Source organism: Xiphias gladius, chromosome 11 (assembly GCF_016859285.1).
Source record: "Xiphias gladius isolate SHS-SW01 ecotype Sanya breed wild chromosome 11, ASM1685928v1, whole genome shotgun sequence".
Classification (NCBI taxonomy): Eukaryota; Metazoa; Chordata; class Actinopteri; order Istiophoriformes; family Xiphiidae; genus Xiphias; species Xiphias gladius.
In genome coordinates this window covers 11490707-11508057 of record NC_053410.1, presented here as the reverse complement: position 1 = coordinate 11508057, position 17351 = coordinate 11490707, and the positions used below count along the sequence as shown (strand labels likewise).

General features: G+C 37.1%; 1 protein-coding gene across 5 annotated transcripts in view; it reads right to left on the bottom strand.

Annotated features, from left to right (window-relative positions):
- The window catches only part of LOC120796799 (VPS10 domain-containing receptor SorCS1-like), a 69763-nt gene that overhangs the window by 17241 nt on the left and 35171 nt on the right, over positions 1-17351 (bottom strand). For 4 of the 5 annotated variants that reach the window (XM_040139876.1, XM_040139872.1, XM_040139877.1 and 1 more), the window contains 9 exons: positions 13220-13287; positions 11312-11411; positions 10919-11077; positions 9440-9513; positions 4826-4890; positions 4111-4229; positions 3680-3769; positions 2579-2758; positions 632-778 (listed from right to left, as the gene is read on the bottom strand). In XM_040139876.1, coding sequence (XP_039995810.1) covers positions 632-778; positions 2579-2758; positions 3680-3769; positions 4111-4229; positions 4826-4890; positions 9440-9513; positions 10919-11077; positions 11312-11411; positions 13220-13278 — 993 coding nt within the window. In that variant the 5' untranslated portion in view covers positions 13279-13287. The remainder of the gene's footprint in view (positions 1-631; positions 779-2578; positions 2759-3679; positions 3770-4110; positions 4230-4825; positions 4891-9439; positions 9514-10918; positions 11078-11311; positions 11412-13219; positions 13288-17351) is intronic. The other variant, XM_040139875.1, reaches the window with a different exon arrangement.

Genomic DNA, 17351 nt, shown 5'->3' with positions numbered 1-17351 from the left:
TAGCTAAAGGTCCAGTTTTAAAATGACTGGGTAGATGTAATGGTAGAAATAGCATCTATGGACTATATCCATAGTAGATTAAAGGGCGGTTTGGGAGATGGGGTATCCTGAGACCTTTTTAAGTCTCTTTTATTTATGGTTCAGAACCTCCTGTGTGTAGGATTGTTTTCCCTTTAATTTTATTCAGTTGTGAACTAAGTCTATCACTTTTGTTTGTGCTCCTTACATTTATTTTAGTTTATTATCATTAGTTTTTTCTACTTCCTACACCATGTCTTTTAGTAATATCTCCTCCTGTGACTATGAGATAACGTAAAGCTTTACTTTCTGCCATGTACCAGACTTTCCTTTAAAAAACTTTTTCCTTTAGAAAACTTACATGTCAAAAACAATTTTAACTGAACGGATGATCGGTCTTGTAATAATGAAGGGTAACATAACCGTCATTTATCGAAGCACTAAAATCATCCCGGTATTTTGATGCAGTATGTTGTACAATACAGCATAATACAATATACTATGATAGTCACAGTCTTTGACCATGGTATGGCGTGATTCAGTGCAATATTTTTTTGAGCAGGTAATGGAAATCCAAACAAACAAATCTATCTCTTGTCAGTGGCCCACTTACTTGTTCACAGTAGATCTTGTTTCCCTGGAGATCGGTCGTTGGAGCTTGAAGAAGATGCCAGTCTCTCCCCTTGTTGTATGTGATATAAGTTTTCACTTGGTTCTCAACAACTTTATTTGACAGGAACACCCCTTTAATCCCGGCAACCTGTAAACATGAGAGACAGAGAGCGGTAGGGGGGAAAAAAAGACAAAAAAAGAAAGGAAAAAAAAAATGTAAATTATTCAAACTTAAGTAAAGCTGAAGGCCTAGATCAGAGAGGAAGAGAAGTATGAAAGTGATAGTTTTTCTGACAGGGAGCACTATTTTGGACCATAGGACTCTGCAGAATCAAAACAACATATGGCGCAGCCCTGAGACATTTCTTCTTTGTATTAATGTGCACAGAGATGGAAACTCTCACATGCACCTATCACTTGAGTTCACATGTCTCTTCCATTTGGAGAGCACAAATCCTTGTCAAATAGAGAACGACCATTTCATATCTTCTGCTGGTCAGTCATTGTAGCTAAATAGTTCAGGGCATTTGATGTGTGTGGAGGTCAGTGAGCAGTGAGAGTAACCACCACTGATGGCTATCTTAGGTGTGGGTTTGTAGCAGTGTGATGCTTTTACTGCTGGCTGCAGATGAGGATAATGTAGAGCGATGCATACATGGGCAACCACTGCAACCTCATAGTACATCTGTCTACACAGATACAACATGTTCAGGGCACAAGTTAAAGCTGCTATTTCGCCTGCACTGTGACTATGTGCTGTAAGTGACACCATTGTTTATTGAACTTGTGTATAGGTGATGCATTACCTAAAGACTGAACTTACTTTTTCTTTTTTTTTTTGGCCAAAATAATTTCACATGAAAAAGATAATAAAAGCAGCCATGAAGTGGCTATTAGCGAGACACGCAGATGCTGCAGAATAAAATGCAGTGTACCCACATCTGATCCATTATGGTGAGGACACCCAAACCAATGGAGTGCAGGGTACATTTAAGGAAAACAAAGCAGAAAATCGAGAACTCCTCTAAGGAAAGTTTCAGCCTGTCGGTTGATACTTTACTTGTCACAGCCAGAGTCTACATTATTGTCCAAGAAAGCTCTCAAACCAGGAATGTAAATTTGCATGGTGCTCTAAGATACACACAGTGAAACAGGGCTTTTTGTTTGCATGGTCTCCCCATGTTAGCTTCAGTTTCCTTTCATAGTGAAAAGACACGATGTTAGATGAAACTGAAGACTCTAAATTGTATGTGAATGTGAGTGTGATGTGCTTATCTGTCTAAGTGATCCCAGATTAGCAGTCTGTGAAAGACCAATGTGTGGAGGGATAAACTCAAACCACCCTGAACAGGATAAGCAGGCATGAGAAAATGTAAACGTATAGATTGATGGATTAAAGTGGGACATGCAAATCTGTCAAATATTTTATGATTGACCATTTTGTACATACAATATCGAAAAATAGTAAAAAATATCCATCAATTCCTAAATCAGCTCTTCAAATATCTTCTTTTGTCTAACCAATAGTTCAAAACCCCAGGTTAGATAGTGAGATAATCAGTTTGTAATGATTTAGAAGAGCAAATTCTCACATTTGTGAAGCTGTAACCAGCAAATGTTTGGCATTTTTGCTTGATAAATGATCTTAATATTTACTAAGTTATTAAACTATTTGCAAATTGATTTTATGTCAGTTGATTAACTACTAATTTACTTTTCACTTTCATTCTATATAATTTTGAGTGACAGTAAATAATTTTGCTTGTACGTATGATTGCAATAATGTATTGCACAAATTAGTTACTTGAACATGAAACATTGTCCTAGAAACTACAGCAGTCACAAAACCAGCCCAGGGATTTGAGTTGGTCCAGCTCGACAAGCCTGAATAACCTGGAAACATGCAAACAGATGACAGTATCACCCCGGCAGCACTGTCGCTGCCTACCTCATACAGGTCTATCATGATGTTGCCCTCAGGTCCTCCACTGCTCACAACGTTCTCCAGCATCAGGGTGAAGAATAGCCCTCTGGACTCAGACATGTACAGGTTGTAGGAGTCATTCTGGTGCCAGTCCTGAATCGCTGCCACCACCTGGTTATCGTCTGTGCTGATTATCTGCAAGTCCTGAATATATGAAATTCATGAGTAGATGTCTCCGTGTGGATTAGACAACTAACCAGCCAACAAGGTTTTAAGAATTGATTTAAAGGAGTTCTCTCAACAAAATAGGCTGAATCTAAATACCAATGTGCACAATAGTTGCCACGGAGCTTGAGCAGCAAGCTATCAATTTGTTCACTTCTTGACATCATTCAGTCAGGATCAGCAGTGATTAGACCTCAGGCATTTCCTGCCATGCACTACAAATGAGGACAGGCTCCGTTTAATTTCCCTTCTCCAGAGTGAGGCGAGATAGGAGATGTGTGCCCTTCAAGGAAATTTTGACTATATACATGGTTGGATGGATGGATGGATAGATTGATCCAAACAACACCGTGGGCACTAAATCTCCCCTGTTGTTATAACACGGTCTCTCACACCACTAAGCCACCCTGCTGTGTCTAGTAAATGGAAATTAGTGCACAACACTGTTTTGTACAAATGCAAATGGACGTTCTGCTTCATGGACTTCCTTTGGAGTTCTGGGGAAGACTAACTGTGCAACTCCAGATTTATTTTTTAAGTAAATATCTGCTGATACAGACGGGGGGCAACTGATTAAAAACTTGGCATGGTTCTTAAATAAACACAAAATCTAAAGATATAATTATGCATAATTGAATCATTTTCAGAAGGATAATAATGTGGGGAAAACAATTTAATGGATTTGTCAGCAAACATTACGACTAACTGGGAATAACCAGTTAAAAGTACTTTAAAATCATTTGAGAAAAATGAACCTGCAGTAAGTCATCATGGCACCACAAAATAGCCAGAAGGAATAAATAGTGTTTCACAGCAAAATTAATGCTGCACTCCTTCTTCTGTTTGTTGCTCTGCATGTGCTCAGCTCACCAAACACTGCATCCTTTCCGGCAGTCTTACCTTTGGCAAAGTGTACTTAGGAAGCTTCATCGGGTAGAAAGCGTTTCTTTTATAGGACACATAATGGACAGACTGGCCACCTATTGGCACCTAGAAAAGCAATATAGTGCGATAAGCAGTTCATTACTTTTCAGGAGAATATTCATGAACTCGTACTCTGTGTACACGGATTGCTAGCAGCATGTATCAAACAATTTAAACCACTATCAAAACTCTGGGCTTGTGGTAATTAGGATCTTGTGCATTGTGGCAGAGTGGCGCTCTAGCATAATAAACTACAACGTGATTTCAGTTTCATGCCATCCTTTCCCAAGATAATGGCCCCTTTTAGTTAATGAAAAACATGACTGTACATTAAGATGCGATGAATGCAGTACTTTTCCAGCTTTTAATTGTCTTTTAATGAAGCCAACCTTGCAATAAAAACCCACCTGGATGAAAACGTATTCATCCTGAACCACCAGAGAATCAGGGATGATAAATCCAGGGAAAGGCTTGCCCTTGTTTCCATCAGAGCAGTTCTGAAGTTTACAAGTTATGTACTGTGACCCTGTGGGTAAGCAAGAAATGAGTGCTAAAAATACAACAAAGAGAAAAACAAACAACCTTCTATAGACCACAATCAAGGTTTAGCGGTGCTTATGCTGATGGTATTAATTGAGCCATTGAGGCAAAATTTTGGAGGCCAATCCTTATTTTCACTAATAGATACAGTAGAGAGAGCTGTCCCAGTGTGTTAGCATCAGCCAAATGAGGCGGTCTCCCTAGGGACAGGACATTAATACACACGGCCTTATGGAAGTGCCCCCCTCTCTGCACTGTGGCCAAGAAAAGAACCAAGTCATAGCCTGGCCCTTGAAAAATGAATTAGCTTAATCGTGAGAAGAGTCTCCATACAGCCAGTTCAGATGAGGAGGGGAGTTTTGAAATGGACAGCAAAAATAAAAAATGAAAAAAAAAAAATCTGAAATCTCTCACCTGTTTTCCTGTCTTTTGAAATTAAAGTTAATGAATAACAACAAATGTTAGAGAAGGCACAAAATTGATATGATATGATGTCTCATTTCAATAAGAGATAATACACACTAACACGTTAGGGAGATGTGATTTACCTAGTAGTATGTTTTTCATCATGTTATTACTCACGTCCATCAGAGATGCTGATCTCCAGGTGAATCGTTCCTTGCTCTTTATCAAAACCCAGTCTGGACCTGTTACATAATGAGAGAAAAAAATGCAACATTAGATTTCTACTTGAGGGCAAGTGTCTACTAACATCTTGTACATTATTAACAACATCTTTTACCTACATTTAGGTCAGTGGTTCGCAACCTTTTTTTGACTTGTGACCCCTTAAAATGAAGCAATGTCTTGTTTGCTACTTATCACCACAGCTAATGACTTGTTTTTCTTGCTCGGATACTTTATTTACCTTCTCACATTATTTTATTACAATATGAAGTGTGGTACTCTATTTTCTAGAACGTCTCCTCTACTAACTCTGAAACACATTTCTACATGCATGCATATATAAATAAAATTTAGTCATACATACATTAACACAGATCGGCCCATAAAAATGTTATTTTTTGGGCAGTTATCTTACTTTAGGATAAGACATTCCTCAAGTTTTAATGGTGTAGCCTGATTATAATTACATAAAAGACTAATACTACAATAAGAACTTGAAAAAAAAAGGGTAAAAGTTAAGAGAAAAGACAGAAAAATTATTTGTAACTTTTGTAACTTTCTTTTCCCTTTAATCATCTCTGACCTTTCATATTTATTTAGGGACCGCTGGTTTTGACCCCCAGGTTTGGAACCACTGTTTATGTAGTATGCAGTATAAGTTCTGTATAGACTTGGTTAAAGAGCATTTGCCTTGTAATTTTAACTTTCTTGTTATGTATTTGGAACATCGGGTGGCTTAATAAGGCAATGAGGCAAAAAGCTTTCATCATTTATTTGCTGCTGTCCTGGGGCTTATTTTCATAAAGTGATGCTGTGTAAATAATTCTAATCAAAACTAAGAAAATTGAGAAAATTCTTCACAGCTGATAGTAATAATTTTTCTTTTTCTGTTATAAAAAGTGTAATATTTGTGGTTTCCATAAGAGTTTGATTTTCATTTTGAATTTGTAAGGGGACATTGGGAAATAAGAGATGCAGCTGGGATCTTTACTGTTCTCTCCATAGCAATGATACAACAGCCTTATCTTTAAACACTGGCCTTACGGACATTTGACCTGCACTGCTGTTTAAGGTGAAGGTGTACTTTGCCATTTCATTCACTTTCAGTAGAGATCCTTCACGATAGTTGTTAAGTGCAGAGTGACAGGAGTGACCATTTGTTGTATTAATAGAATTGTTGTGACAGAATATGGGTTTCTTCTCATTTTCCATACCATGTCTGAACTATAATATAAAAAGCCCCCGTCCTGCTTCCCTCAGCGCTTTGTAATTGCTTCAAAGCTCCATCTCTTTTAATGGACTTTCTGTCAAACACTTCATCCAATTCTATCAGGGAGCAGCAGCCCTTGCTCTTAAATAAACCTCTGCAATGTTTCATGGTGTTCCCCCATAACTAACACATACCGCTTTGTCTGCCTAGCGAGGGTGCCTGTTAACATGTTTTTGTAAATCATGCTGGTCATATTTTTTTTAAGATAAGATGAAAAGTGCAGGGCGGGATGAAAGTAATTCTTTCATAGTGAATCTCTGATCGTATGGGGAGGGGTCTTTTACTGGCATGTTTTGGTTGGCTTATTTCCCGGAGGACAAAAGAAAGTGCTTACATATTTCAACATCAAAAATATGGTTTTTGATTGATCATCTTCTAACACTTCTAACTCAGGATACTGCTAAATAAATCTCAGAAACCACTGTCCTTACTTAGCATATTGACTTAAAGGGAAAATAATGATTGGAAATATAAAGTAGGCTACATATTAATATCAAAGATACTGTAAATGTACATGATGCATACTGTAGCTCACTTGTGAATAGCAGCTCACTAGAAAGATCTTTAACTGGGAAATTTTGCATGGACATACCTGAGTCAGTGAGGTGAAAGCTTGATATTTTAATTCATTTTTTATTTTTCTAAAACAGGTTGCACAGTAATCATGGAGCATGATGCTCTGTGTAAAGTTTTCCTGATAAGAAAGGGCTGTTCATGTTTGGCACCAAACTAAATTACGACCTAAATTACAGCTACAGTGTAAAGCCTTATGTGAAGCAGAATTTAAGTTAAAGTCAAAGATCTCTGTGCACAGTTGGGCTAGGCTACATTACACTTAGCTACAGAAACAGGAGAGAAAAGGCTTTGTTATATGATTAAGGTGAGATGGAGATGGAGTACATTTTGTGCTTTATTGCTCATGATACAATGATTTAAGGGCTACAGTTTTGTGCATTTCTGATGAATTTTGCTGGGTGGATGATTATAACAACCTTGACTTTTTTGTGGCAGATTTTATTCGTAGTGCTTGGGACATCAGTTCTTTTGTTTGCAATGTAATATTATATCTAAGAATTCATGCTCTTGTCTGACAAATGTTTCATCACTGCAACTGTAATTTTGCTATTTATTCTGTCACAACACAATAAATAGCATACCTAACTAACTGAGCACACACCAACAGAGACTCACTAATGGTCGTTACCGTGGATTTATTTCTTGCGCACTTTTTATTTAATGCAGATGTTGCAATCGTGAACTTTAAAGTTTAACCTGAGTTTATCACAGCTGGTTTGCTGTATAAATCAAGAAAAATTAATTAGCCACCACCACTGGAGAATAATTACTCTTCAAACTCCACAAGAAATAAGTGTCATACATCCACGTTCCTTTGAGGATAAAAATATCTGCCTCATTAAACAAGAGACAGTCTTTGTGCTTTGTTTTGTCTAATATCTACTTAGTCATCACCTCTTCCCTCAAGTGATTTTTATTCACACTGATATTATTAACATGTTGGCTCATTTTATTTCCTAGACCAATGCAAAAACATGTCTCTCCTTCCACTGTAGGTCATTCCTACCACCTTGATTAATCCATGGTTCTTTTTTTTAATTCTGTGGATAAGAGTGTGAAAAGGATTTTGTAGCCAACAACTATAAAAAGCATTATAAATTAAGGATTTATCCTGGGCCACAATCCCTGTACCAGCACCAAACACTAATAACGCTAAAACGCTCAAAGAGGCGCCCAGAAGCTCCCTGCTACATCATCATTCCTGCTTCTGTGCAATACATCAGGTATCATACAAAATAAATGAAAAAACCGAGAGACAATGTTTGGAAATGATTCAATTTGTGATACACTTTGGTGTCCCAACACTATCCCAACAATATTTCATGAGCAGACTGCTCAACGAATCAAATATTAATCTGTATGTGTAAACTAGAGGCTTAGTACATTACATTAAAAAAACAAAGGAAAACATACATTATTTATCAATACAAGCTCTGCCTCCTCAAAAACCTAGCTTGGTATGAATTTCAGTACTAAAAGCAACAGGACTAAAATATGTAATGATATTTCATTTACACAATTTTACTTTTAATCTAATCAGTGGTGGAAAGTAACTAAGGACATTTCCTCAAGTGCTGTACTTAAGTAGAGTTCTAAAGTATTTGTACTTTACTTGAGTATTTCCATTTTATGCTACTTTGTACTTTGTCTCCACTACATTTCAGAGAAAATATTGTACCTTTTACTTTGCTGCATGTATCTGTGACTTTAGTTACTAATTACTTTTCAAATTAAGATTTTACATTAAAAAACATCTTATAAGCTTATAAAATACAATACAAAACCCCAACAAAAAAAGCAATGTCTTCTCGGGACCCTTGTCACAGGTTTCAGATGTTGTTAGCATTGCCTCTCTGAACCTCTCAGATTGTTTCATTCAAATAACTACAAAATGTGTGTGTATCAGACCTTTTTTCCGTTTTCTTTTTCTTTCCTCTCTCATTAATCCTCTCACACCCGCCCAGATTTGGAGGGATCCAACCCCTAGGGATCCAGTGGACTAAACTACCTTAGTATATACAAAGTAGTTGAAACCAGCTCCACCCTAACCAGCTAAAACATTAAAATGCTGTTTATGTATTGATGCATTAATATTAATTTAATAATGCCATATATGATCATTTATAAGTCAAAGGGGGCAAGTACTTTAAATTTGGATCATTTAAGTACACTCTGCTGATAAGCCCTAGGTGCTACTGCTTCAATAAACTTTTACATGTAGGACTTTCACTTGTAATGGAGTATTTTTACGATGTACCTTCTTCCACCACTGACTGTAGTAAAAAATGTAACTATTCTTTTTAAAATGAAATTGACATTTTTTAAAAGTAAACTTGAGACTTTGTATGCCAGACTTGTTAACAAATCTGCAAATCTGACTCAATAACATTCCTGTTTTCGTGTTCATCTTAATACCGTAAATGCAATTCTGACTGATCAGAAACATGCATTATTAAGGCAGTATGAGTCAGTACCCTAGTCACTGTTTACTCAGGTTTCAGTATACAGAATCTGGGAAAACTTTTCCAGCAAAAATCCTCTAAACCTTTCCCCTCTATACTTCTGTAAACAGAATGCTTAAAGTGCATAAAATTTTATATATTAATGTGTAATTGTATTCTGTCTACTTTCTATTATTCATATTTCTAAAGCATATCAAAATATTGCAGCATTTCACTCCCAGAAAGACAAACGCTCTGCAAATGACTGATGGTTGATCTCACCAGTAGAATCTGTTGGGGACGACGCTGTCGTGCACAAGCTGCCATCTTCTCCCAAACTCAACAGAGACATAGAGCTGAAAAAGGAGAGGAATGCATTAACCAAATGAGTTACAGTATAAAGAATAATTTTCCAACTCAGAATATCCAAGAGAATTATTTCCAGATTCATGTACAACTGTACTATCAAGTTGCTGCCAAAGTTGTAGATTTTGAGGCATCAATATTTTGATGTTCTTTTGAATATTGCACTCATACTTTATATGAAATACATTAGTGATGAGAAAATACATTAGTGATGAGAAAATACATCTGTCTCTATAAAAACAGAGTGATACTCTGAAGCCAGGTTTTTAAAATTAAAAAAAATTAAAGAGAAGATAGCAAAAATTATTTGTTCTGATGCTTTGGAAAAGAGGTGGAAGGCCTCTGTGTTAAAATCAAAGTTTCTCCTTACAGTAACTCAGTAGGATTTCAGCCTAACTGGCATAAAATCACGCACTTGACTGTCGTATCAGACTTGCATTCAGAAGGCCTGTCATCTTGCTATAATGATTGGGCAGCAATCATCTTAGACTCAGAGCTTTACAAGAATTAGCAACATCATTTTGACCTTTCTAAGAGCTTACAACTTTTAAAAGACATGACACAAAATCAACGAATGTAAAATTAAACGAAGCTCAGATTAATTTCACCCTAGCAGTGATAAAAAGAAAAACTCGAACTGAGCTTTACAAAGACATTCAGAATGACCTTAAGGCAAACTTCTCTAGAGCGTCTTTATTTTGACCCGTCAGTGGATCTCAACTAATCTTTCATCTTCCTCCCTGCACCATTCATCTCACTTCTCAGACCTTGACTGTGTTCCTCGCTGAAAATCAAGTCTTCCAATAGCAGGCTGGGGAGGCCGAGTTTGATGTCTGTGGTGTTGAGTGAAGCAGACAGCAGGGTTCTCACACAAAGTAATTAAGGGGGTGTGTTTAGGCAGGCAATTGTGTGTATGTGTGTGTATGTGTGCATTTCTGTGTGTGAGTTTGTGAATTGTTTGGGCGTGTCTCCCTTGTTAACTTTAACCTATGCTGTCGAGGACATATCCATTCAAAGTTGGGGTCTGCAGCCAGACCTTGTGACTTGTTTAGGGGAGCAGGTGCCTCAGTTGCCTCTGTTTTGGCAACTGCAGCCTGCTACGAAGACCATGTCCTGAAAGCTCGTTGCTATTATCGACATGAATATTTCGTTGTGACAGTAACCTATGTTTTGTTTCATCTTACAGAGATATTATTTTTGCTGTGACCCACCAGGCTTGTGATATGTAATCTGACGGAACAACAATCTTTCAAAGCCTTCACACTAAGCTAACAAAAGCATGATATGCATCAAGTAAACAATACACAACAACCTTTGTTTCCATCAAGAGAATTTTTTTTTATGTCACATTTCCATCTCTTTCCTATTTCATGCCACCTGAGAGTGAAATGCTACCTTTTGGTCATGGCTGTAAGCCAAGATCCAGTCCTCCTGCTCGGGGTGAAAAAGCAGGCTGAGGATATCGAAGGCCAGGCTGTGTTTCTGATAGGACGCCCCCTCATCAAGGCTAATGAGCAGGCTGCTCTCCACCTCTGGGTCAGTCAGTAACATGATCTGAGATGAGACGAGAAAGGACAGGGGGGAATCAGTGGCCTACGTTGACAGCATCCATTCCACAGGGATTAAGTGTGCTTATGCAATGCTGTGCTTGTAGCAGACACGTGGTGCAGGCTCCTGCAGGGCTGCTATGTAGTGAAAATGAAAATTGACTCTGCTAAACAGTGATAATAATCGACAGATTTATTCAACACAGGCAGGACTCTTCATAACATGCATGTTGAAACCTACCTTCCTTTTGTTGTTCGGACTCACGTACAAGTAGCTCAGTATGGTTTTTGGCCCGACTTTCTCGTTAAGTTTCTCATATGTGGTCCCATAATCAGTTGACCTAAAATTCAATTATAGGATAAAGTAAATAGGTTGTGGTGGATAGTAAAGGAGAATGGAGCAACACCTACTAGTTAAGATGCTGATAGTATCATTAAGCATGTCAGGCAAGCAGAAAATTGCAACAGCGGAAGTCATGAGGCAATTTGCTAGATGGATGGAGATTTTTTTAATTATCTAAATAAACAAGAACGTCTTGCAGTGTGGCATGCATGGCGAGGGGATGAGCTATTTGTATTATTATTTGAAGCTTTGGGGTAAAAATATAATTCAAACGTTTGTAACTTTCGTGTTTCATAGCTCAAACGAAGGATTGGAGGACATATTTGTCTGTTGGCTGAGAAAAGGCTTGACAATCTCAGGGTTTTTGAAATTTGTTTTTCAAAACAGACATATGCTTGAACATATTGATTGAGTTCATTTTGGACGTGATTCATTGTCACTAAAATAGATATATGTCTCACTTGCTTAGTAACATTTCAGAAACAAGTAACAATGAAATGTTTTATACTGCACAATTTAAAACACTTTTGTAGAGTCCTGGATCTTGTTTTTAATCTGTTAGAAGTAGTCAGGAAATATCTATTCATTATTCTTTATTTAACCCTTGCATATTGATGACATTCGCCTTACTTCCTCATTGTTTGGACTCCACAGAACCCAATGCTGTGTGTATATAATAATAATGATTTCAAAATCAACCACTTTTTTCCTTCAAATATTGTCTGTCTCTTGTTATGACCTAGAGTTTTGAAGTTGTAAACATTCCTTTTACCACAAACTGGGCTTGCACATTTGATGAGGGTAATAACATATGGAAATTACCATAAAGCATTGTTATTACACCAAATAAGGGCATATTTCATCTTTTGTATGTTATACACTCGGTTGTCAGTTTATTAGGTACACCTAGCTAAATATAAGGCAATCTAATACAACAGTCCTGCAATAAATCCTCCCTTTGTGACGGTTTCGATGCTCAGTTTTTGTTGAAACTGTGTTAAAGAGGTGTTGATCCAACTGTATGATGATTCTGGAATATGCAGTTTGTGGCGCTGTTGAAGTGTATTGCGTTATACAAAGATATGTTGTCTATAGTTAAGCCTACCCTCATTGATTTGAATGGGGGTGGACAAAATAATAGGAACACCTTTTCAACAGCACCCCAGACTACATCCTCTAGAATGATCATACAGTTGAATCAACACCTATTTAATACAGTTTCAACAAAAACTCATCATTATGACCTTCATGAAGGGAGGATGCATTGCGGGGCTGTTGTGTTAGACTGCATTAGTTTTAGCTGGGTGTACCTAATAAAGTGACAGCTGAGTGTATGTGTATGTGTATGTTGGACCATGCATAAAGAAATATATATTGTTTTTGTTTAACCAAAAAGTCATTCCAAGACAAAGAAATGTACAGTATATTATCCTACTTACATTTGTGACTATACTTATGTTAATTAAACCGCAGAAAGGTCTAACTCCCTGTTAGACACATACACTGGTACTAAGCTCCAACAACAGAAATCCAAATAAGTTCTGAGATGTCAAACAGGTGTAAGGTTTCATCTCACATACAAGTAAAACAATTAAGACAATTGACATAATTATGAAATGACATCAAACTGAAAAAACTATTTAAAGTATGTTTTTTGAGCTTTTAAATATGGTTCTTTGGAAGCAAAAAAAAAAAAAAAAAAGAACTTTGGGGTTAAGTCATTTTTCTAAACAAATGTCACATCTATTTGTTTTGCTGTAGCTTATATATTCCCATACATGTAAGGTGCTAGACAGGAGATCTTACCTCCACAAAGAGCTCTCTGTTACTCTGCCAGAGTTGAAATCGTAGTATTTTGTCAACATGAGGATCACCTGCAAAACAAATCAAACAGATTGCTAACTTCGAGGGAGTGTATCGTCAGATTAAAAAACAGCAGCAATAAAGTGTCATACATACAGACAAACAAAAAAGCCGAGCCATCCATGCACGTCTTTTAAATTCCCTGACAGACAAGGCTTTATTAAAACCCAAACAAAGCTCTGATGTATGTCAGCCCACTGCCCTACTTGTTACCTTGTGCATATTCTCTGAGGATAAGCTAATCACATATGTATGCTATAACGGTTTTTAAGACTCAGTAGACTACCAGCAAATGCTCCCACTGGTGAGGTGTGAGTAAATGAACAAATAAGCAACACTATAATTCATTCTAGGCACAGAAAGGTCGACCTCATAAATATCATGGATATCGTTTTTAAAGAGGATCTTAAAAAGTGTCGTAGTCATATTTGGTTTACAGTAAACAGGCCCATATTTAATACTCGTGAATATCTTTGAGATTTCAAGTTGTCTTGTAAATTAGCAGTGAGCCATATTAATGAATGGCTCACTGTGGTCATTTGCCTGGTTAATATGAAGAGAAACTTACAGAACCTAAATCAGAGCCTGTGTGTTCGCATATGCATGTAACTACTAAAGTCATGTTTACATGCATATCCTGTTTCTTAAGAGAGGAAATATACGTGTGTGTGTGTGTATATATAATATACTCACACACACACACGCACACGCACACACACACACACACACACACACACACACACATGCACACACGGTAAAAGTGTAAGTATTATAAAAATTTCAGTCCAAAGGAATGCACCTTTCTATAAAAATTCATGCCTTTTTATAAAATTTCAAGTCCTTTACACAAAAACAGTTGTGAACATTGTGCCCTTCACCCTTCACACAAATGAATCTTTCAAGCGATGCCCAGCCCGCACTTTGCAGTTATAAAACCTGCAGATCATACAGCTCTTGTGGGAAGCTTCTCTGGGCATCTTCTTCAGCTTTTCATAGCTATCCTCTAATTACCGAATGTCGTGAGTGTTTGGGGTAACATTCCCCATAATAAGTAAGAGCTCCATCATGTAAACAAGAAATTTTAACTTCTTTTTTAAACCCTGCTCACAAAGTTTGTAGAAATTCCAAACAGCAGTCATTTTCTAGGCTTTCGTTCAAATCAAAAAAATCAACCCTCCGCATATCTGCTAGATAAAAGTCCGCCTGCCACCTCTCTAAACCAACTGCTTCCGTGAAACTGAACTGTGACATTCACAAGCGGTGCACACGAGGCACCTTCCACATCACTTACGTTCAATCGACTCCAGCCTTTAGTTGGAAAAACAAGTTTAGAAACTTACAATTTTTTAAAGCTAAATTGGTCAATCCCAACTGTCAGCCAATTAACTTTACTGGTGCAACACCACAAAACACAATAACACTGATTCATGAATACAAAACACCAGTCTTCAGGTACTCAATCCTAAACACAGGCAACTCACTATCTGATTCTCTTAACTGATTCTGTTAATTTCTGTATGAATGAACAGAATCACCAAAGCCAAAGAAATTTATTAAAGAATTGTTTCATTTGTTGCAGGTACACGAAGAAACTCCTGTTATTATGTGAACTTTTAACTTTTTATTATGTACAGAAAATTAACTAGGGTTGTAACTAATGATTATTTTCTCAATTCATTTAGGCTATAAACCATCGTATAGAGGAAAATTCCCATTACAGTTTTTCAGGGCCTAAAGCAACATCTTTAAACGTCTTGTTTCAAAGATAATCCATTTCCAGTGATATAAGAAACAGAAAAGCAGCAAATCTTCAAAAAGGAGAAGCTTCAAGCAGGTAATGTTTTCCATTTTTTCCTTAATAAATGACTAAAAAGATCAAACGATTAGAACAGATGCTGATTAATTCTCTGTGGATCTGCTAATCATTAATCAACTATTCCATTATATTTTTATTGTCCCTAAAAGGTCTTGTGTGCTGCACATTTATGATTATCGTCATTCGTGTTTTCTATTATATCATATGTCTTTACCTCCGCGATATATCCATTTATATATTGTGAATATTAAACATGTACCACACAATAAAACCACAAGTCTCTAAAGTGCTTTTTGCTGTTAATAATGCAATGAATTTAAACTTTAAAAACTTAAACTACAGTTTTTGTTTATTTCCTAATTATTTGCCCTCTTTTGAACAAGCTGACTAAGAAAACTCTGACTCTGCTATTACTTAGTGCTGAATGGATGAAAACTTTAAATGAGGGCTAGTTCAGAGATAATCCACAGAGCTTGTTATAACTATGGTACCAACTGTCCAGACTGGGTTGCAGAGATTTATAGTCTTCCAATAAAGTGGCTTTTATACCTTCCAAAAGCCATACCCTCCTGGACACTGTCATACACAATAAAACAACCCACAGCAGTCTGAAAATTAGGACAAATTATAACCCCCCCCCACCTTCGGTATGGCAATTAACTTTATGCATTTACTTGGGAAGGATCCAGCATTATAGTCAGATGTAATTTGCATCCGCTTTATTGTCGGCAAAGAAAGTTTCCTGTGTTCAGAGAGATGTTGAAAGTGTAAGGTGAAGCTCCGTGGCTGCAGTTAACACATCAATACAGTGATACACTATTCACTTTGTAGATATTTCTGACTGAAACAGGTGTTTGAAGTTCAGCGTGTCAAAAAAGCCATTAAATTGCTTTTGAAATCACTGGACAAACGCTGTTCTTTTAACCATACACTGGATAATAACATAGTTTAAATAATAATGCCATATGCATTAGCATATCTTTCCATTTGAATTTCAACAAAAGGTGTCATATTTGCTACCATGCCAGCTACCATGAAGCGGATGGCCCATTACACTGCAGTCGTACCGACATATCTCCAAACTGGATTACTTGACATCCAAGAGCAAGCAAATTGATTTTTTCAACCTGTAATCCTTTGTAAATCTTAAACCTTGAAGGTAAACGGACTGGGATGAATTTGATCATTATGTAAGAATGAAAGGAGGATTAATGGTGACTTAAAGGGCTTAAGGTGAAGAGATTACTGGTATGAAATGAATGTGTTGTATGAAGAGGAGAAGCGGTGGGGTATAGGTATCAGGAGAAGCAGAAGGGGGGAATTCTGTTACTGAAGGATGAAAAAATTGAAAGGAGCCACAGAGTATGCATTACCATTTATTCCCACCCTCACCGACCCGTTGAACCAGCCTTATCAGCTGTTGGAATTAAGTTGCCTCATCAATAAAACTGTCATCGTATTTAGCCACAGCAATTAAACAGATGGATGATTCCATAAAAGCAATTGTCAGAGGAGTTACTGACTGGAATATTAATAATAAATACAAACATGACATATCAAAAAATGGCTACATATCTAAGGTGTTTCCCCTCAATTTTGCCCAGCGTACGTTGGGTTGGGCTGCTCTACACATTTAAATGGTCGGTTCAACCAAATTTCAAAAAAATATTTTCTCACTTATCTCGACTGTAGCGATGCACGTACTGTAGCTTTTATTACCAGTTGTGACAGCGTCACTGGTATTGTTGTCACCTTGTGTGTCCGTGTCCGTGTGGATCTGTGTGTGTGTGCGTGCTTGCGTGCGTGCGTGCGTGCGTGCGTGCGTGCGTGCGTGTGTGTCAACAATGGAAATGAATGAAATTTTGTATGTGGATCATACAGCATTGCCCCGGTTATGCTAACCACAGATTCCCCTGTGAACGATCTTTTACTGAAACTACTTTGTTTCAATTGAATCAGTGTTGTTAGCCTCACTGTCAACATCTGTGTAATCCAAAGCATTTTGGTTACTGTTTCTGGAAAGATATGCTTTATTTTGTTACTTGGGTGAACCAACCCCTTCACAATTTAAAAATCACAAGCCGACATAATAATTGAGCTGGTAATTTATTCATCCCTTGTTTTCCTTAAACCTACATTAACTGATTTTTTGGCGACTTGGCAATGCAACAAGTTGTAAAAAACACTGACATATTGTCACCTTACATAGTACATACTGTATATATGCTATGGTGACTGTGTTACAAAACCAGCGATAAT